Below are 22,126 nucleotides of genomic sequence, written 5' to 3'. Positions count from 1 at the left end.
ACAACATAATAAAAATACCTTAACATATAAGTTTTAGGCACATAATAATTTACCTTAATTTGTATGTCAATATCAGTAAATGTTGTAGTAACATTTAAAATTGCTTCATTCAAACGAAGTGGTCTCAGTTCCCATGACTCATATGGCATATGAACGTGGTTATCTTGAATCAATGTGACGGGATAAACAGATTCCAAACTGAATGACAGAATCCTTTCCTTCATGTTATAATAGAGGCTGACAAAGCCATCAGTTCGCCAACTTTTGCCTTTATAGTGAACAGGGGGAAAATATGTGAATTTTTCATATAAAATAAATTCAATAGAAATTGAGAAGCTCTGAAATGGCAGTTTTCCAATAGGATAATTCTCTATTGAAAAAAGAGCATTTTCCTTAGGATATGAAATAGACACAAATCATATCACCTTCCACATTTTATTCAGTTGCTATTATATGTGTTGTCATTCATTCTCCCAACTTCTGAGTATGGATGATCTGTAAAATATGGTGTTTGGTAACATAAAAGTAGGGATGAATTCATTACATGTCACTGCCATCACCTGTATGAGGTGGCTTCTTTGATACTATTGCTGGGAGTGTAGCCATTCTACCATCAGGTTACATAGCAAGACAATAAGGCTGTCATTCCAGCATAATCAAAATGGTGTAATAAACTAATTTTATTACTTCTGGTTTTTAAAACTTTACTATTAGCATAAGATCATATGACTAGATATTGATTACTACCATGTTAAATTTAATTTGTATTTGAAAACAAGGGAGAGAAGGGAAGGGAAAGGAAAGGAGGAGAGAAGGAGGATGAAAATGTTGCTACCATCTCCATTTTACAGATGAAGAAATACAGGGAGATGGAGTGACTTGCCAACAGTCACACAGTTTGGAAGTCTTAGAGACAAGACTTCAGTCCTGGTGGATACAATCTCCATTCCCTTTTCTTCCCCCATGCAATTGTAACCCTAGAATTGGTTCCACATATTTTGCAAGCTTGATTCTGAATGAAGCACTCATCTTTTCTTACTCTATTCCAAAGTGTAATTTCATGACTGTACCTTCTGAATCCCATCGTGCAACCATAGGTTTCTCAAAAAATACTACATTATTATTTATTTCAATGAAGACCTCAATAAGTGGGTAAGCATTTTCCGTTTCAGGAGCATCATCTGTGGCCTCTGGAGGATACACAAATTTCTGTAATCCTCCACTGATGAGCTTTAAAAAAAGAGACAAACATTACTAATGTAGGAACTGCCTCATGGAATTTCTAAATATTAGAAATAGTATTAAATCTGATAGACATCAATATCTTGAATGTCTTACAGCTGAATATCATTTTACAAAGGATGGCCAGAAAGTTACACTGGGGAGAGTTAAAACTACAGAGAACCCAGACTTCGTGTTGTCCAATCCTCATAGTTTTCTCATGGATCCAGCAGTCAGGGCCAGGTAGCATATAGAGAGCTGGCCTTGGAGCCAGGACACTGCAGGGTTCAGTGCTGCTTCTGTCACTTTACCTCACAGTGCTCCCTGGAACAATCCCCTAAGACTCTGTTGCAGAGACGGTGCTGACCTGCATTGGTAGAGAGTCTCCTCATCTGCAAGTTCCTTGTACCAGTGAGAACATAGGCTCAGTGCTTATCCCTATCTGGGCTTCTTGCAAATATTTAATAACTGGCTGTTATGTACAAGTGCTAAATGCTATAGACAATTCAAATAAGTAAAAGACATCACCACATATAGAGCCAATCTGTCTAAGGAGAAATGGAATATACCCGGTGAGGTGCTGGTTCTCCAAAAAACACACACGGATGAACAAAGGACACACTTCTAACTTTAATCTGTATTATTAACTTTCTTAAGTCTAGAGAATTTTGTAGCATTTGCTGATTCCCGTAGTATAAATGCTCACTTTGAAAATTTAACAGTCAGCTCTTGAGTTGTTTTGCTCAGGCTCCAGAATACACACACACACACACACACACACACACACACACACACACACACACACTCCAAACTACTCTTCTAACTTTACTCATACTACTCACCTTAACATAGCCTACACTAGATGGACTGTCCTGGTTACAGTTTTATGAGCACAAATTCTACTTTTCTATGTCTGTGAATTTGTTCATGACATTTCCTATACCTGGAATGTCTTTTTCTTGCATCTACACTTAGGGAAATCCTATCCATCCTTCATGACTCAACTCAAAAACCACTTTCTCCAGGAAGCCTTTCCTATTCACCCTAGCCAGAAGTAACTGATCCATCAAACAACAACCACTTATTAAGCACCTCCAATAAGCCAGGCACTTTCTAGTCATGGATACAAGTACAAAGAATGAAGTAATCGCTATTCACAATAGTTGTAATGGAAGACAAAAGGACCTGTATCAATACATAAATACATGCTTGCTTAAATATGTATGTATATCTATATACATATAACATAAACATAAAGCTAATAAATACAAATATATACAAAGCAGTTAAATATCCAGTAGTTTGGGAAGCAGGGCATTAGCAACTGAGGGGATCCACAAAGGTTTCTTTGTCCTCCACTGTATGGTTCCACTAGTAGTACCCCCCAGCAGCCTCTGTAAGGATGCTCACAAGAGGACCTTACTGCCAAAAAGTGAAGCCCACTACTATCCTAAAGCAATCAATCAAGAGGATTTATTAATTACTGTTTGTGTGCCAGGCCCCGTGCTAGGGTGTGGGGATCTAAGTCCAAAGAATAATAAAACCTCTAATGTAAGGAAGGAGCTCACATTCTAATAGTGAACTCAGATGGTATTTTGTCCTTCTCCTATGTACTTACATGCTCAATTGTATTATAGTTCTTTGCGGCTGTTGCAAGTTATGTCTATGACCCAAAATGACAAGCTTGGCTTAGCCTGGAAGTGGGATGCTTCTAAGGACAGGCATGCTGGGGGTGAGGGGAGAGGAGTAGGAGATGGGGAGAGAGGGGAGCTGAGCCTCTGCAAAAGGGTCAAAAAGCAGCTGGGACAGAAACAACATGGACACAGCAAGAAAGGGGGCAGGCATGGAAGATTTTTTAAAGACACAAGAGAAAAGAAAACAAAAGGAAGATAAGGTGAGAAGAGTCTGTTCTGTCTTGTGTCTGCTCTGTCTGCTGTAGTATCTCTAGGCAGGAGCTGGTTTGTTAGACAGAGAAGAAGCTGGACTGCCCAAGGCAAATCCAGGTCAGTGTAGCTGTTGGTGAGTCTATTTAGTCCTGCAATTGAGAGAAGCCACTACAGTCAAATTGCCCCAACTTGAGTTTCCTTAAATCAATCAGTCAATATTTATTTTTACTATGTGCCAAGAAGTGTGCTAGGTGCTAAGTTGTAATAGCAATTCAGATTTGAAGATCTTTGCCACCCATTAATAGGCCATGTGACTGGCTTAGTCACAGGAAGCCTCAGTCACATGTGGTGGGAGGAGCTTTCTGACAGGAAAAGGAAGTTATGTCCCAGGAAATATGAGAGAGAGAGAGAGAGAGAGAGAGAGAGAGAGAGAGAGAGCACAAGCGAGTGCAGTTATGGCTGCTAATGGCCACCATTGTGATTGTTAGAACTGAACAGGATGACTTACCTGTACTGTGAGTTTGTTTTGGGGGAAGACCCCAGCAGGGGGTCAGAGCGGGTTTTGGGATGGTGAGGCACCATGCTGTGATATGGTGTTTTGGGTTCCTTGCTGTTATGATGAAGTGGGTTACCTGGTTGTGGGAGCTGAATATTTGGTTATGGGATATGGTTCTCTGGTGTCTGAATAAATGTTACACTTTTTCACCTTCTTTATGTAGAGTCTCTCATACTTTGCAATACAGAACTACATAGACATTCTGACAATTATCATCTACATTGTTATTATTGCCTTACTGATACATAAGTATACAAAAAGGCAAAAGTATAGTCACTGTCCTCAAGGAGCTTGTATTCTAATGGGGTAGACAACATCTAAGTAACAAGTAATTTATCTATAATGCTGACAGAAGTTCATCTCAGAGGGGAAAGCATTAGTATATGGGGGGACCAGGAAAGGGAGACCAGGGCTGGATATATAGAAGTGAGAGTCATCTTCCCAGAGATGATCAAGAAATCCACAAAAGTTGATAAGGTCACCAACTGAGAGAGGGCTCAGGACAGAACCTTGCTAATCTACAATTAGTAAATGATTTTAAAAATAGGATGATGGTCCATATATAGAGGTCAGACAGACAGACAGGAAGAGAAGTAAAGGGGATCAGTAACATTAAAACCTGTAAAGTATTTTAAGTTCAGTGAATAGTAATAGCTTTGTAAGTGCCCTCTTCACTAAAATTACATTTAGTCTGGCCACATACACACAACTACTTTGTGTGTATATCGTAGTAGGTATATCATAATTAAATGAATCAAATTTTCTGAGGAACAAGTTGGTCAAAAAAATTTAAATCAATAAAAACATTCTGTTTATCCATGTATAAACATATTCTAAGGATTAAAAATTAGGTTAACAATATGTATTAGATTTTACTTCATAATTTTCTCTTCTGACAGATTTTTCATTTTACATTTTATTTATATTTTCAGACTCTGTAAATGTAAACACTTCCCCCCCCCATACATGTCATATGTTAGGCCCCTTAAGAAAAGGTAAAAATGACCAGGATAACTTTCTTAAATGATTGTGTTCCAAGAATCTACCTACCTCCACAATGGTCCAGCCTTTTACTTGTTTACACTGTGGGGGAAGCTGCAGTATATTCAAGTGGTATATTCCACCCAGGGGTGTGAATCCTTTTAAATCAACTACATCTTCATCAACAACAGCTTCAGGAATAGTATCTGGTAATTTCTCTGCTACTGTTGCCACTGAAACTAAAAGTTAATCATATTTCTAATTAATTCAGGTCCTGAATATTTAAAAAAAATATTTTCTTGAGAAGATTATCAAAGGATTATGAAGATACTGTAAATGAAACAATTTGGATATAAACATTAATATTAAAGCTTTTTGATGGGTTAGCTCAGAAATCATAATCTTCTGTATTTTACAGGTTTTTAAAACTTTGAACATACTGAAGTATCCATCTAACCCCCAAATTAGCAGAATTTCAAAGTGGGCAGATAATTTTAGACCCTCTCTAAAGACTGTTTCAGGTATAGCATCCTTTGCTTCTCAGCTAGCCATCACAGAAAATTTGCAAGGCTGCCTAAAAGGTTCAATTTTAAAATTATTTTTTTCTTTTTTACTTTTTCAGTAAATGAAAGATGAAGGTTATAGTTGGTTTTAGCCTGTGGAGACTAGGCACTTGATATTAATTAAAACTCCTAAGGAAGCTTTTAATTGAACCATGTGTAGCATGTGACCTTCTATCCATTTCGGTCCACTCTCCTCTCTCCTCTCATCCTTGGTTAATTTTGTAGCCATCGTTTCTTGGAAGAAGGCAAGAAAGAATACTGTCCAAAAATGATCCTCATGGAATGAGTGTTAGTTACTTTTGGACTATGCTATAAAGACAGTGTTCCACTGAGAAAAGTTTGCTGCAAAATGAAGTCATCATCACCTAAAAGATGAGTCATAATTGGTTATAAGAAGCTTACTTAATTTCTAAAAATTATGGAAAGGTTATAAAGATGGTAGCATGGGTAAGTAGAAGGAACATTACACTGCTAAAAGCACTGGATTTGGAGACTGAGGGCTTCTTTTCAAATTCCAGTTCTGCCATTGACTATCTGTGTGAACTTGAGCAAGTCACAACCTTTCTGGACATGTTTCCTCATCTGTAAAATGCTTGGGTAAGGTCCCTTTCACTGTTCAACCCATGAAACCATGATCTTGTGGTCCCATGTAAACTAAAGACACCCCAGTCTTTAGGGAAATTAATCACCTCATCTTTGGACCTCCTATCCTAATATCCTGCCATCTTGATTGAGGACTGAGTGAACGCAAACTTAATTAACCTACTATTGTCTAACTGACCATCCTTCCCTTTCACATCCCATCTACCTGTCTACTCCTGTCTCCTTATGCATACCTTTCTACACACACACACACACACACACCCCTCCATAAATACACACACACACACACACATACACATATATACATTTATTAGAATGCATGCTTCTTGAGAGCAGACTGTCACTTTTTGCATTTGAATCCCCAGCACTAAAGCTCAGTGCCTGGCACATAGTAAGTGTTTAATGTTTTTTCATTCACTGATTGAAAATCTCCAGGGGAGGGGGAGGGAAACGAGGAGGCAGTGAAAGGACCTGTTATTAAAGTATACCAAATTATAGAAAAATCCTCAGAGAGAGAAGCATCAAAAGAAGATGTAAAGTTACTTAAGTACTCCAGTACATAAATCTTGATGGTCTTGACAATGATTCAGAACATGACCCATCTATGCCTGCCCAGCCTGTGTGACTCTTATTTACATCCTCCAATATATTCACCCAATGTGCAAAGGACTTGCCTCACTTTCTCTTGATATCACAAGGATATTAGTGGAACACCTTGGCTATCTACTTGTCCCTTGATTCTGACACATGACCAGCCTTACACCCATCTATATATTATATGCTATATCTATATACTTCCTTTCATGTCTATATAAAAGTTCAAGTTAATCAGAGCATATTTATATATGCATACAAACATATATAAGGCTATCATTTTCATATTTCCAAATTATAACAATAGCTATTTGGATGACTTCAAAGGTCCCTTGCACCTCTAAACCTATTAATTCTCCAATCTTATTTTGCTGAAAAGAAAAAAAAGATTAAATCCATAAGCTTCAATTACTCAAAAGAACGATAATTCAAGAACTTACATACTGAAAGTGATTCAACCTTTAAAGGTTTTGTTTCAATTTCCTCTTTTTTTGCTTCAACTTCTTCTTTCAGTGAGGTAGTGCTCTAGGAGATACACATTCACAGGGAGATTAAATTCAACTCAATAAGAAGTTATTAAAAAGAAGACTATTATAAGCAGGATGCTATGTTAGAAGATAGGGAAGATGCAAAAATAAGGAAGATATTATTCCTGTCTTCAAGGAACTTACAATGCATATGCAAATAATCATAATACAAAGTGGAACATGGTAAATACATAAAAGCAGTACAAACAGTTACAAACTCATGAGATTTGCTAAAGTAGAGATGAATGGAAACTCAAGGTCAATTCCAGGTAAAGCTGCAAAGAATACAAACTTTTTGGGGGGTAATACCTCCAGTCCTGCTTCAGTAGCTCCCATTCCCATTGGCAAGCCATGGCACTTGAGGGTGGCTAACTATTCTTCCTCTCACAGTCCTAAGGATAGCTTTGAGAAAGTACTGCTGCTCATGAGGCGCCACACAGGATGCTCCCCACTGATTATCAGTTGGGCTGATGCTCTACTCACTGCGCCACCTAGCTGCCCTATTCTTGTAAATTTGACTCAGTTCTCTATATATTTTAGAAATGAGGCCTTTATCAGAGACATTAGTTGTAAAAATTCTTTCCCAGTTTTCTGCTTCCCTCCTAATCTTGGTTGCATTGGCTTTTTTGTGCAAAACCTTTTAAATTTAATGTAATCAAAATTACCCATTTTGCATTTCATAATGTCCTCTGTCTCTTGTTTGGTCATAAATTCCTCCATTCTCCATAAATCTTACAGATAAACTATTCCTTGCTCTCCTAATTTATTTATAATATCAGCCTTTATATCTAAATCGCGTACCCACTTGGACTTTATTTTGGTATATGGTGTCAGATGTTGGTCTATGACCAGTTTCTTCCACACTATTTTCCAGTTTTCCCAGAAGTTTTTGTCAGATAGTGAGTTCTTATCCCAATAGCTGGGATCTTTGGGTTTATCAAACAGTAGATTACTATAATCATTGACTACTGTGTCTTGTACCTAACCTACTCCACTGATCTACCCCTCTATTTCTTAGCCAGTACCAAGCAGTTTTTATAATAGCTGCTTTATAATGCAATTTAAGATCTGCTGTAGCTAGGCCACCTTTCCTAGCATTTCTTTTCATTAATTCCCTTGATATTCTGGACCTTTTGTTCTTCCAGATGAATTTTGTTATTATTTTTTCTAGTTCTATAAAATAATTTTTTGGTATTTTGATTGGTATGGTACTGAATAAGTAAATTAATTTAGGTAGAATTGTCATTTTTATTATATTAGCTTGGCCTACCCATGAGCAACTGATGGTTTTCCAATTATTTAGATCTGACTTTATTTGTGTGAAAACTGTTTTGTAATTGTGTTTATATAGTTCCTGTGTTTGTTTTAGCAGATAGACTCCCAAATATTTTATAATGTCTACAGTAACTTTAAATAGAATTTCTCTTTCTATCTGTTGCTGTTGGGCTTTGTTAGTAATATACAGAAATGCAGATGATTTATGTGGGTTTATGAGGTTTTTCAAGGAAGGTATATTTACTAAGCAGATATACTGTCTGCCCCCAAGCTGAGGGCATCCTGTCTCCTTGCACATGCAAGGTCCCTGGAAAAAAAGGACTCAAACTTATAGAGTACATGTGACAAGGAATAACTTATGGCTCCCAAGTTACTAGAAACCCTTTTGTCTTTTCATGGATTTTTTTCTTGAATTTTCTCTTAAATGTAACTCTTTTGGGTTCAGAAGGCCAATGCCCTTGTAATCTCTGTGTGTCTAGCTTGTCCCTGGTGAGTCTCAGCTCCTGTGCAGACACTACAATCAGCCACTTTTGTTTCAGGTATACTCCTCCCAGTGATGATGGAAAGTCCAAGCTGTCTTCTAACCTTTCAAAGTTCACAAGGTCATCCTCTAGTCAAGGGTGTGAGTGTGTGTGTGTGTGTGTGTGTGTGTGTGTGTGTGTGTTACTCCTTTGGAGTTCCCCTTACTGCTTTCTAATATTAGAGAAAGAGATCTTCTCCCTCAAAGACAGTTTTCCTGCTGGAATCAATTCTGATATATATAGGTCGAGATGTAAGTCAAATTCTCTCAACCAATCCCAATACTTGTTCTGTGTGTCATCATCTGATTTCATCCAATGGCTCAAAGGCCCTTTGCCACTCCTAAATCGGTTAAGGACATATTCACGCTTAGTTTATCTGATCGATGATTCTGTAACTCAAAGAGGTGCTGTTACCTGACAAAGGTATAAAGTCATAAAGCGTCTTATTCATTACATCAGGGGCTCAGGCGTGTATAACATCCTTCTTAGCCTAGTACTTCCCAACTCCCGATAGCATTCCTATGGCCTTCCTTCCTTGCCTTAGGTGCCCTTTACCTTTATTCTCTTATTCATTAGGGACTTTCCAAAATACATGAAATCCTATCACATAAGCCATGCCTATTCTGTCTAGCATGACTGATCTTGAAAGCAATATTAAAAGTAGCAGACTGAGTGTCAAAGTACGTCTTCAGAAAACTTCAACATTCTGGAGAATAATCTTCTAGGACCAAAAACAACATCTAGGATTTCTTAAACAGTAATGCTAAATAGTACCAGGTATGAAGTATAGCAGAGGGAACAATACTATACTAGCAGCATTGGAAGGATTTTACTTTTAAATTTTCCCTGAAATGGATTTTTACCTTAATAAAATTTGCTGGATCTGGGCATTTGGCTTTCTAGAAGAAACAATTCTAAAACCTATATTTAGGTATTTCAAAGTAACGAATTAGATAAACTGTGGACTCTACAAGAATGTCTCTTTTCTAGGAAGCTTCTACTCCCCCAACCCCCCACCCCAATAAATGCAGAACCACTTACCATGTTGTGTTATTGTGATATGATGAAAGAACACTGGATCAGGAAGTCAAAGTACCTGGATTCTTGTCCTGGCTCAGCAACTATGTTACCTTAGACAAATCATTTAATAATAACAGGTAACATTTACAGCATGCTTACTATGTGCCAGGCACTGTGCTAAGCACTTTACAATTATCACCGCGTTTGAGTCTCACAACAACCTTGGGAGATAAGTGCTATTATTATCCCCATTTTACAGATGGGGAAACCCAGGCAAACAGATGGTAAGGGACTTGCCCTGGAACACACGGCAAGCCTGAGGCTGGATTTGAACTTAGGTCTTCCTGACTCCAAGCCTGGGGCTACCTAGCTGGCTCTCTTGAGTCTTTAGTTTACTTGTCTGTTTAAAATGGGAATAATACCTTCCCATTCTACCTCATAGGGCTCTCATAAGGATTACAACATATAATATATAGGGAAAGTACATTATGAACCCTAAATAAACATGGAAGGATACACATTTATGCGTTATCTGTATCTATATTCAATACAAGTTTATTTCATCTCTGTATTAAATAAACTGAGGGAATTAGGGAATGTGTCTAATCTTAACTTTGTAAGCCCCTAGTGATGAGCACTCTATGGGCACTTAATTTCTGGTGATGATTATAACACTTGAGGTTTTATGTTATTCATATAAAGTCACTATACTTATATTGAGCTGTTTTAAAAGTATAATATGTAATAACTAGAAAGTCAATATTGTCTTTATCACAGAACAAATACTCCTTATGTAGTTTAATAACTGTTCTACTTCCCAAAGGTGTGGGAGGGGAGGGTACGGGGTATAAATTAACTGAAACATGGTATTCAGAGCCCTCTACTGGCAAATAGAAATAGGAACAATTTTTTAAAAGTCAATGCTGCATTATTTGTAGCATATCTTAACTTGTACCATATCCAATATTATGTACCATGCATGAGTATGCACAAAGAGATAGATTCTTTTGTGTCATCAAATAAATGTATGAATGAAAAGGATGGACTGGTCCTGTGGCAAGAGTGGAAGATAATTAAGGGCAGCCCATGGGCTCCATATGTCTCAGAAATGCCTGGCAAAATCAAGGAAGGCCCCAGCATACTGCCCAGAAGAAAAAGTAATTCCATAAATACAAGCAGAGCCTGAAAGAAAAGAATATCCTGGGCACAAGGACTTTAAGAGTACCCAGAGGAAATGAAGTGAGACATAAAATTCAATGTTAAATGGAATTATATCTAGGGAAGAAAGAATGAGAAGGAGAAATAAGAGCTTAGAACAAAAGATGGTAAACTACCTTGCCTAAGAATTTGGACTCCCTGAAAACTAGAACAGACCAAAGAAAAAGCAATGGCTATACAACAACCAGAAATTTTAAAGCAAAATCAAGACTAAAAAAAAAGGCTTAAAGAAAAGAAAGTGTACAGTACATGCTATCCAAAACAACTGACCTGGAAAGCAGGTGAAGAAGAAACAATTTTTAAATCATCAACTAACCTGAAAACCAATGATTCCAAGAAAAAAAACTTATTTACTTTATCAGGACATCATAATGAGAAATTGCCCAGAACTCTTAGAACCAGAGGACAAAGTAAAAAAAGAAAGAATCAACCAGTCACCTCACCATTTTATAGAGGAGAAAACAGGGAGGTTAAATGATTTTCCTACAGTTACAGTGCTAGGAAATCTTGGACAAAAGATTTGAACCCAGGTAGATGCAGTCTCCATTGCCTGTTTTTCCCTCATTCAACTGTATATCCTAGAATTGGCATAATACAACACGCAATCTGGTGGCGCAGTGGATAGAGTTCTCAGTCTCTTATCAATAGTGTGATCCTGGGTAAGTCACTTAACCCTGTTTGCCTCACTTCCTCATATATAAAATGAGCTGGAGAAGGAAATGGTAAACCACTCCAGTACCTCTTCCAAGAAAACCCCAAATGTGGTCATGAAGGGTTAGACACAACTGAAAAGACTGAACAACAACAATGTACAATCTGGATTCTGAATAAAATCATCTGGCTTCCTGGGGGTATTAAGCTCACACTTTCCCTTTCACCACCTTCTTTGTACAGAGTGAAGGGAGGAAAAAGTACAAGAGGACTAGATAGAGAGAAATACACAATTATCACTTATAATCATGAAGATGAATAGAATGAACTCACCCATAAACCCAAAATGAAAATTCCCTAGAAACCCACAGCCAAAATCTAGAATTTCCAAGTCAAAGAACAGATACTGAAAGCAGCCAGAAAGAAACTACTAAGGAGCTAGATTTAGGAAGATAGCAGAATGGATTAGAAAGAATTCAATAATATATTGTTTACAAGAAATATACTTGAAACAGAAAGATGCAAACAAGGTTAAAATAAAGATTTTCATTTTTCTGGAGCAAAATACATCATGTGAACTCCCAAAAGCAGAGGTAGCAATCATGGTTTCAGGAAAGGAGATTGTAAAAACAGATATCCTTAAAAGTTGGAAATCAGAATCTGTTTAAAGATACCATAGATAAGAAATCAGTGTCAAGGGGGTGGAGCCAAGATGGCCAGGAGACTGGAGATTTTAGCTGAGCTCTCCTGACTCAACCCTCTAAATAACTTTTTTAAAATGCCTCATATCAAATTCTAAGTGAGATGACAAAAAAATTTAAAAGTCAGTATCTCATTTTTCCAGCCCAGGAAATATTAGAAGGATTAAAAGTGAAGTCTGCCAATGGATGATGGGGTGGTGGTAGTCTTGAGATCGGTGGAAGAAGTAGCATGGGCTATGGGGCCTAGAGGAGGAAGCAGACCCTGCTGTTGTAGCAACAGCAGCACCAGGAGCAGTAAGGGGACTAAACTCCTGTTCAGAAAGACATTGCAGAGGACCACTATGCTAGCAGTTTCAGGGTGGAGAGGAATGCTTAAGGTCTGTGGTGAAGAAGGGACAGAGGCCCTACCTGGGTAAGAAATGGAGACCAGATCAGAATAATAACTAGAACTCTCCCTGGATCACACCACCTTGGAAGCACCAAAAACCTACAGGCAACAGATCAGTCTAGTCATCCCCTACTCCCATTCCTACCCCCTAGAGGTAAGCAGAGCCCAACTATCATGGTCCAAAGACAAGAAATAAGCTGGAAAATGAACAAATAGCCGAAGAAGAAGAAGAAGAAGAAGAAGAAGAAGAAGAAGAAGTAGTTGACCATAAAAAGTTTCTATGGAGACAGAGAAGCTTAAAACACAAACTCAGAAGACAATGACTTGAAACATCTACAAGTAAAAACTCAAAGAAAAATTTGAATTGGACACAAGCCCAACAAGAATCCATTAGTGTGTCAATTTTTCCAGAGATTCTTTGGCTATACATATACCTCAAGGAGGTCATTGAGAAAAAGAAAGGATCTATATACAACAACATATTCATAGCAGCATTTTCTGTAGTATCAAAGAATTGTAAACAAGTAGATGTCTATCAAATGAGGAATGGCTAACCAAATTGTGGTACATGGATATAAATAAATATTAGTAGGTCAAAAGAACAAGCATGATGAAAGCAAAGAAACACGGAAAGACTTACATGAATTTATTCAATGTAAGCAGAGAAAGGAAAACAGTAAGCACAATGACTATAATAATGTAAACAGAAAAAAAAATCACCAGAAAACAATCAAGACTAAACATTGCAAAATTATAAACAATAACCTTTGTCACAAAGAAGAGTTATGAGAAGGTACTCCCTCTTCTCCCTTCCAGTGCAGAGATTAGAGTCTACAGATGTGGAACATTGCATGCAAAGTCAGGTTTTTTTTTTCATTTCTTCCTCTTTTTCTTTTCTTTTTTTAATCTGAAAAATCCTCTGTCATAATACATGGTTTTCTGACACCATAGAAAGTAAGAGCTATGGAGGGGAAATCTAGGCAATGTAAAAACAAAATATGTTAATATTTTTTAAAGAATAAAGGGTCAAAAATAGAAAATCTCATAAATGAAAATGTCAGCAATTGGACAACATACTAAAAAAGGAGAAAAAGAACAGATAACAGCAAAAATAGTTATTATTATTTACATGATGACTTAAGGTTTGCAGAGTCCTGTGTATATGTTACCTCTTTTGATCAATGCATGCTACTAAGTAACGCTTGCTAAGTTGAAAAATCAGAAAAGCAAAAAATTAAAAACAACTAAACTCCAAATTAAAAATTCTGAAAATAAGAGAAGAGATTAACAAACTGAAAGAAAAAAATTTAACTGATTAATAAAATGAGCACTTTTTTGGAAAAAAAAACTAGTCTGATTGATCCTGAGGAAAACCAAATTGTATAAAAAAGAAGAATAAGAATTCACAACAACCAAAATAATATAAAGGAAACTGTCAGAAACTATTTTGCCCAATTATATGCAATAAAACTGGTCACTAAGACAAAATGGACAAATATTACAAGATTATAAAATACCCAGATAGGTTGGTTATTGTCCTTTGTTCTCAAAGACGACCAAAATAACATCACTGTGTTAGACCCAGATAAATGGAACAAGAAACACATTACTTAAATAATCAGAAAATGAAAATTTACAAGCCATGAATGAGCCTCCAAAGGGGAGAAAAAAACAATACCAGGTGGATTTATATGTGAATTCTTCCAAAATACAAAGAGCAGTTCCAATATTATACAAACTGCTTGTAAAAGACAGAAAAGGTAAAGATCCTTCGAAACTTTTTCTTTGAGACAAACTGCATCCTGATATCTAAACCCAGCAAATACAAAACAGATAAAGAATATCACAGACCAATTCTGAATTAATATGGACACAAAAATATTAAATAAAATATTAGCAAAGAGGCTATAACAACATATTTTTAAAATTTTACATTATGATAAGGTTGCACAATACCAGTGAATTTAGGGCTCGATTAGGAAAACTATAAATGTAATAAACCATCTTTGTAAAAAAAATATTAAAACACAACTGTATCAATAAATGCTGAAAAGTTTTTGGTAAAGCCTAACATTTATGTCTATCCAAAGCAACAGAAAGCATAGGAATAAAATGGACCTGTCCTTAATGTCATAAACAAATATCAACCTAAAACCAATAGCCGATATTATGTGTAACAGAAAAAGTGTTAGAGGCCTTTCCAATAAGATCCTGTGTGAAGAAGGATATTAATTATCACTACTATTGTTTGAAATAGTGCTTGAAATGCTAGCTACAGCAACATGACAAGATAAAGAGATACGTAAAATAGCATAAGGCAAAGAGAAAATAAAACTATCACTTTTTGCATATATGATGTTCTACCTAGAAAACTCCCAAAAATCAACTAAAGGATTTACCGAAACATGTAATACCTTTTAAAAAGCATTATCATTTCTTTGTATTATGAACCAAACCGAGTAGGAAGAGACAGAAAGAGACATTTCAAAATAACTGGAATGTATAAAGTATTCGGGAGTCTACCTATCCAGACACACACAGGAACTATATGAATACAATTACAAAATATTCTTTCAAGAAATAAAGATAGACTTAAATAATTGTAGAAATATGCATCCTTTCCTCTGACCTCCTTGTGAGCACCTGCCTTGTGTAAGTTCACCACAAAATAGACTTTTAGGCAAACATCAGTTTGGTATTTGAACAATGTGACCAGCTGTAGTATTAATGTGATCAGAGATTTTCCTGGCTCATTCAATAGGCCTCAGGTGGGCCTAGGTGGGAAAGCTTGATTATATCTTTGTTTGTAAGTAGGCGGAAAGCTCCTACTTACTAGGTGCTAAGCCCTCAGGGCCCTAAGGGGAGTTGCTAAGACCAGAGCCAATAGTATGTGCACTGAGTTCTAGTCAATCATGAATTCAGCAATCAGAGATCTGAGTTCTGAGTTCTAGCCAATCAGATGCCAGCTAGGACTGTATATAAAGAAAGCCCAGAACTGACAGCAGCAGAACTGAGAATAGCAGAATTCAGAAGCAGACATCAAGAAGATACTGAGGCAGCAGACATTGAGGGAGAGCCAGCATCGAGAGAGAGTGCAGAACAAGAGAGTTGCGGAGATCAAAGAGCAGAATCTGCAGAGAGGTATAGGAATAGGAATTCAGCCCAAGTAGAAGGAGCAGGAACTTGGAGTAGACAGACTACAGAAGAGCACTGAGCAGAGAGTTAAGATTCATAAGTGATTGTTTACAGGAAGGCCCCAGCAGGGGGGAAGGTTACAGGATGACTTGGTTCCTTGCTATAATGCTGTGTTATAATTTCCTTGTTACTACACTAAGGTGGGCTTACTGGTTTTGGAATATAACTGCTACTATATTGCATTGAGGATATTGGTTCTTGGATTTGATCCTCTGGAGTCTAAATAAATGTTATACTTCCTCTACCTTCTACATAGAGAGTTTTTCATACTTTGTGACTGCGAACCATTCAGGCATGTTCATGGTCATCCTCAAGGTCATGAATCTTGCCTTACTGCTATACCAGCCCATCAGAGTTGTACTCTCTGCAGCAGAGTTTGAATGCTTGGCAGCTTAGCTCAAGAAAGGATTGCAGTGTCCAATACCTTGTGATGCCAGGTGATCTTCAAAATATTACATTTCAAATGGAAGCTATTCCTGGCATGGAGGTATACCATCCAGGTTTTACCAACAATGAGGTCAGCACAATGGCTCTGTAGACCTTCGCTCTGGTAGGCAGTCTCTTCTCTCCCATATTTTCCTTCAGAGCCTTCCAAACACTGAGTGAATTCTGGCAGTGTGTGTGTGTGTGTGTGTGTGTGTGTGTGAACCTCATCATCTACGTGTACATCCCTGGAAAGTACACTGCCAAAGTAAGTAAAATTACACAGCATTCAAAATTTCCCCATTTGTTGTAACCAATGGTTCCACATATGTATAGTGCAGTGCTTGCTGGTGGAGAACCAGTTTTCTTGGTGTTAATTGTCAGGTCAAAACTAGCACAAGAGTCAATCCATACTCTGCTGTATCTCAGCCATAGAGGCCTCATTGAGTGCACAATCACCTAGGAACAAAAAGCCTCATACCAACTCTTCCTCCACTTTATTCTTGGCTTATAGCCTTTCCAAGTTAAATGATTTACCATTAGTGTGCTAGCTGACCTTGATGCTACTTCCATTTGCACTGAAGACATCTGACAAAATTGCTGAAAATGTCATGCTAAAAAGCATGGGAGCAGGTACACAGCTCTCTTTCACTTCCACTGGTGCCTGAGAAAGCATGAGGACATCATCGTCCATTATCCAGAACCTGAGCAAGCATGCCATCATAAAACTGGCATACAATACTGATGAACTTCTCTGGGTAACCAATTTTTGCCATGATCTTCCACAAACCCTTACGAATAATGGTATCAAAGGACTTGGTCAGATCAATAAACATTGTGTACAGATCTCTGTTCTGCCCTTGGCATTTCTCCTGGAGTGGCTGGGCAACAAATACCATAATGACCATTCCTTGGCTCTTTTTGAAGCCACACTGGCTCTCAGATGACAATCTTCTAGGTGAGAGGACTTTGGCAATAATCTTACCAACGATGACTAAACGAAAGACCTCCCCTCAACCCCTGTCACTACCACAAGGCAACCCATTTCCTTTTCCTTGACAGTGGAGACATCTTTGAACTCCTGAGGGATAACCTCCTCTTGCTATATAACCCAGAAGATCTCAATCAGCTTTTGTATGAGCAGTGGACCCCCTGCCTCGTAAATCTCAGCTAGAATAGAATCAGCATCAGGCACTTTGCCACACAAGAGGAGCCTGATGGCATTCAAAGCCTTCTTCCTTAATACATTTAAAACTACAATATGATATAAAAATCAGTTTATACATAGCTTCAACAGCAAACTCTTTGTATAAAATTGTACATACAGATCATGAATATCAATCTGACTCCTTTGTAATTAATTTCAAGGGGAGGAGGAGCAAAATGAGATAAAGGAAAGGAAGTTTAAGTTGGCAGAAAATACATTTCATTCAGACTGCTTTAAAATATTGTAGGAAGAATCATGAGAATTTTCTAAAATATCAATGACACCAGTGATCTGAAAAGGGGTTCCCTTTTTTGAGACCTTCCTACCTTTTTTAAATTAATAAGGGATTCCTCAATTTTTATTTCTGTTGCAGGGACTGAAGAAGTCGCTAATTCTTGATTTTCAGTTGCCCCCTCCGGGCCTGCCCGAGGAACTTCTTCAACCTTAGGAGTTTCTTTTTCTGCAGAATCTTCAATAACTGTTCCAACAACTGCTGGTTTTTCTGGCCTTCGAATTACAGGCAGTGGAGAAATGTGATCATAATTCGTATGAAAGATACGGACAGCAATATCACTTGTTGCTAATGGCTTCGGAATGTCAAATCCAACTTCTGTGTCACCAAATTTGATCTTTTTATACCTGTTAATAATAAATTTTAATTAAAAATGAGTTTTGGAAAATATAGTTATCATATAACTAATAATGATGAAAATAATAAACAATACTTCGAGGTTTACAAAGCACTTGATAGACAGATAGACAGATGGACAGACAGATAGATAGATAAATAGATAGATTGATAGATAATTTCATTTTATCCTCATAACAGCCCTGGAAGGTAGGTGCTAATATTTTCTCCATTTGACAGATGAGGAAATTGAAGCAAACAGAGGTTAAATGACTTGCTTAAGGTCACTCATCTAGCCAAGTGTATAAGGCCAGATTTGAATGTAGGTGTTCCTGACTCCAGGCCTAGCACTCTATCTACTGCATGAACTAACTACCTCTTAACCACCTAGAGAGTGCCAGGGTCACACAGATAGTAAATATCTAGAGCTGGATTTGAACCCAGGTTTTGAACCAACTGATTCCAGGTGCAATGATGAAGCAAGAATACCTTAAAAGAAATAAAAAGGATTTTTTTTTAAAAAATGAAAGCAGTAGAAGAAAAAAATGGGAAAAGAAATGAGACCTAGGGAAGAATGATTTGGAGAGATAATTAAAAGGCTGGAACAAAAGTGTAAGGAGAGACACACCCCAATATCTCACTCAGAGTCAGGTATGGTGCATCTTACCATCATGTCCCTGTCACACCTCAGAGCAGTTTTCTTAAAATATATGAATTAAAATATATGAATATATGCATATGTTTAAAATTAACAAATAACATACAATTATATTAATATATTGTATGTTATTATACTATGTATAACAAAATATAATTATTATAATAGAAATAATAAATAAAATTTAAAAATAAAATAAAATAATGTATGAATATATGCATATGTTTAAAAATTTCAAATGTCCCTATGTCCCTTTTTAAGTAAATCCTTTTCGTTGCCATATTCAAGTCACGTGACCTACACCATCAGATTTATTTTCTCCTACAAATTATTGGGTTCTTTCACCACTATTCTTCCTGTGTCATCATTGTTGCTTTCTCCAGCTTAGGACTTGGCAACTTTATCTAGGCAAATTTCTCTCTCCTTTTTTTTTCAGTTTGATGCCTTCCAGATCAGACCATCAAAGTCTTTAAGTAAATGTATTTTTCTTAGTCCTAACTGGAAGCATTCTATTCCCAGCCTAAAGCCACGTTCCTTTATCATAAAACATTGTCCTGAAATCAAATCCCATTTTTCAACGCCATCTTTGTAGTCAGCTGTTTGTTCTCCTTCCACATCCTTCTTTCTCTTACAACTTTCAAATGGTAGTATTAATGAAAATAACCTTTGACCCCAATTCCCTCAATTTACTGCTGAGGACTTCACAATCCATTAAAACGCTTCCGATTCTCGGTTTGTTCCACCAGTACTATCGAATATTGGTTGCCAGGCTTGACAAGTCTCAGGAAGCTCTCTAAGATTGCATTCCTTTTTTGGCTGTCTTGTCACACTGACTCATATTGATCTTGAAACTGAAATGGCAAAAAAAAAGCTAAATAATATTGTCTCCGAGACTGTAAGTTTCATGAGGGCTGATACTCTCTTTATCTGTTTCCTCATTATGAGTCAAGTACTAGGGGATTCAATTTGAGTCACCTAAAACCCTCAAATTTTTGTAATTAGGAAATACAGGAAACATTTCATCTCTTTACAAAAGAAATCCCCTTTAACTTGGCTATGACAGTTTGACTACTCATTTTTTTCTGCCTAAATGAAAAAAAAAATTATAGTTACTTTGGATTCTTCTTGAGGTTTGCCCAAACATACAAAGCGATGTTTTCATCTTTAATGATCTTCTCCATATTTCCACTGTCAGTATCTACTAAAGAACTGGCTTCCTGGAAATCAACAACAAAAAGCTGAAACACCTAGGAGTCTTCTTGCCCTCCAACAATCAATGAGTCAGTCAAAAGGCATTTATTAAGCACTTACCATGTGCCAGGCACTGTACTAGGTGCCAGGGGTACAAAGGCAAAAGTAAAACACTGCATCCTAGGAGCATTGGGGGAAGACAACATGTGCATCTATATGTACATACAAAAATAAATACAAATCAATTTTGAAGGAGAATACTCTAGCTGCTGGGAGGAACAGGAGAGGCTTCACTTAAAAGACAGTACTTGAGCTGAGTCTTGAGGGACAATATGAAGGCCAGTATGGCAAGACTTGAGAGTGTGGGAAGAGAAATAATGTGTAATAATTCTGGGAAGGTTAAGTTGGAGGCAAGTTATGAAGAGCTTTCAATACCAAATATAGGAGTTTATATTTGGCCCTAGAGATGCTAGGGAACCACTGGAGTTTATTGAGTAGGAAACAAATATCCTTATCAAGATTAATTTGGCTGAACCTAAAGATATGAGCCCAGAAGACAGTACTAGGGAGCAGATGCTTAAAAGAGATACTGATAATAGCAGAGAAACCCTCCAGAGGAAATTAGATGCCAAGGCCAGCCAAGACTAGCAGAGGAATGTACCCAGGACCAACAGACACGATGTGACTAACAGTAAGCAAGCATGGTCAGAGTAGCCTAATGGTATCACCAGAAGACAGACATCAGGGGGTCTTGCAGACATTTGAGGTGTGTCACCCCTGCACACATAGTCCCTTTGTGCCCGATTCTTATCCATGCTCACTATCCCCATCGCTGATGTGTCTATTTGTGAGAAAGCAATCCCTAGGTTTATGTAAGGAATGTCCTGGTACAAATCTTCCTATACTATTTCATTAAAAACCTTTTGTTTTTAACTAATTGAATTCTCTGGCTGATTAGGAAACAAAAGCCAATGCATTAGTGGGGGGTTCATGATATACTGTTTTGAGGGGGATGTTTCCTTACAGAGGATCTTAAACCTGAAGTATCTATTCTGGGGGCTCCCATGTGAAAGAGAGAGGTGCCTCAGATGATATATTAATGTTGAATGATAATATGGGAAAGTAAATGCATTGTATTCCTGTAGTAACTGTTGTTTTGGGTTTTTTGCCAAGTTTATATCACATATTATTTAACATAATTTTGTCAATTCTGGCCAGTACTGCGTATATAGTGAGTCTTAGACTATGTACAAAAAAATTGGATTTCTTTATTACACAGCATACATTTCTGGTAGTATATTTATTTCAATTCAAAAAGAATTAAGCACAGCTAATAATGTGTCACACTTACTTTAAGGAGAGTTTCTGTGGCTTCATCGAATTTGAAGTGAAGAAGTTCCCGCAGTTCTAGGATTGATCCTTGGTACTGTGCTACTTGTTCATCTGTCAGCTCATGTGGTGGAGTATCCAATAAAATTAATTTCAGTTTCTCAATTAGCTAGAATGGAAATGAATGTCGACATTAATCTCCTGACAAAGGAGGAAAAGGGGAAGTGGAAAGGAATAAACATGCCACACTTTATCTTGAGAAATAATATATTCTTCCTATATTCCCAAAATACATGTGCAATTTCTTCATAATTCTGGGCAGTAGAAAAGTAAAATATTTTCCTTAAAATTAAGGAGTACAGGTATTCACTCCATCAGCTTCAAAGCCCCAACAATTTTCCATCTAATGAAATTCCCCAACTAGGGCCCACAAATTCATTGCAGGAATTAGGAATCCCTTACTACTTGTCATGCATCTTCTTCAGGTGCTACCACTCTACTGTTGTTCCTCCTCCTCTGCTCTCTTCCTTGTTCCTCCTCCTGTTGCTGCCATTATCTTCCTATCCCAGTTCCCCTGGAGGTCACCACTGCTGTTTTATTCCTGATGTTTCTGCTCCCTGAACTTTGACAAAAGGCAAAGGCCACAATGGAAGGTCAGAAGGATGATGATGGTGCTGATGAAGAATACCGAAGTTAGGGAGAGGGTTACAAGGAATGAATCAAAGAGATACAAGCTGCTTATGATCAGAAAAGGTGAATTTCAGAATCATGGACAAAGATATAGTGGGAT

The 22,126-nt window shown here is 37.3% G+C and overlaps 1 protein-coding gene across 1 annotated transcript in view; it reads right to left on the bottom strand.

Moving 5' to 3' along the window:
- CFAP94 (cilia and flagella associated protein 94) overlaps positions 1 to 22,126 on the bottom strand; it is a 68,492-nt gene that overhangs the window by 10,820 nt on the left and 35,546 nt on the right. Inside the window, exons 7-13 of the mRNA XM_036759215.1 lie at positions 21,359 to 21,505; positions 19,930 to 20,033; positions 17,857 to 18,169; positions 6,845 to 6,929; positions 4,714 to 4,883; positions 1,071 to 1,230; positions 54 to 268 (exon numbers count right to left, since the gene is read on the bottom strand). Of these exons, the coding sequence (XP_036615110.1) occupies positions 54 to 268; positions 1,071 to 1,230; positions 4,714 to 4,883; positions 6,845 to 6,929; positions 17,857 to 18,169; positions 19,930 to 20,033; positions 21,359 to 21,505 (1,194 nt within the window). The remainder of the gene's footprint in view (positions 1 to 53; positions 269 to 1,070; positions 1,231 to 4,713; positions 4,884 to 6,844; positions 6,930 to 17,856; positions 18,170 to 19,929; positions 20,034 to 21,358; positions 21,506 to 22,126) is intronic.

The sequence above is a fragment of the Trichosurus vulpecula genome, chromosome 5 (genome assembly GCF_011100635.1).
Source record: "Trichosurus vulpecula isolate mTriVul1 chromosome 5, mTriVul1.pri, whole genome shotgun sequence".
NCBI classification, from domain to species: domain Eukaryota; kingdom Metazoa; phylum Chordata; class Mammalia; order Diprotodontia; family Phalangeridae; genus Trichosurus; species Trichosurus vulpecula.
The sequence above is the reverse complement of the archived record's forward strand: the minus strand, read 5'-3'. Positions and strand labels throughout refer to the sequence as shown.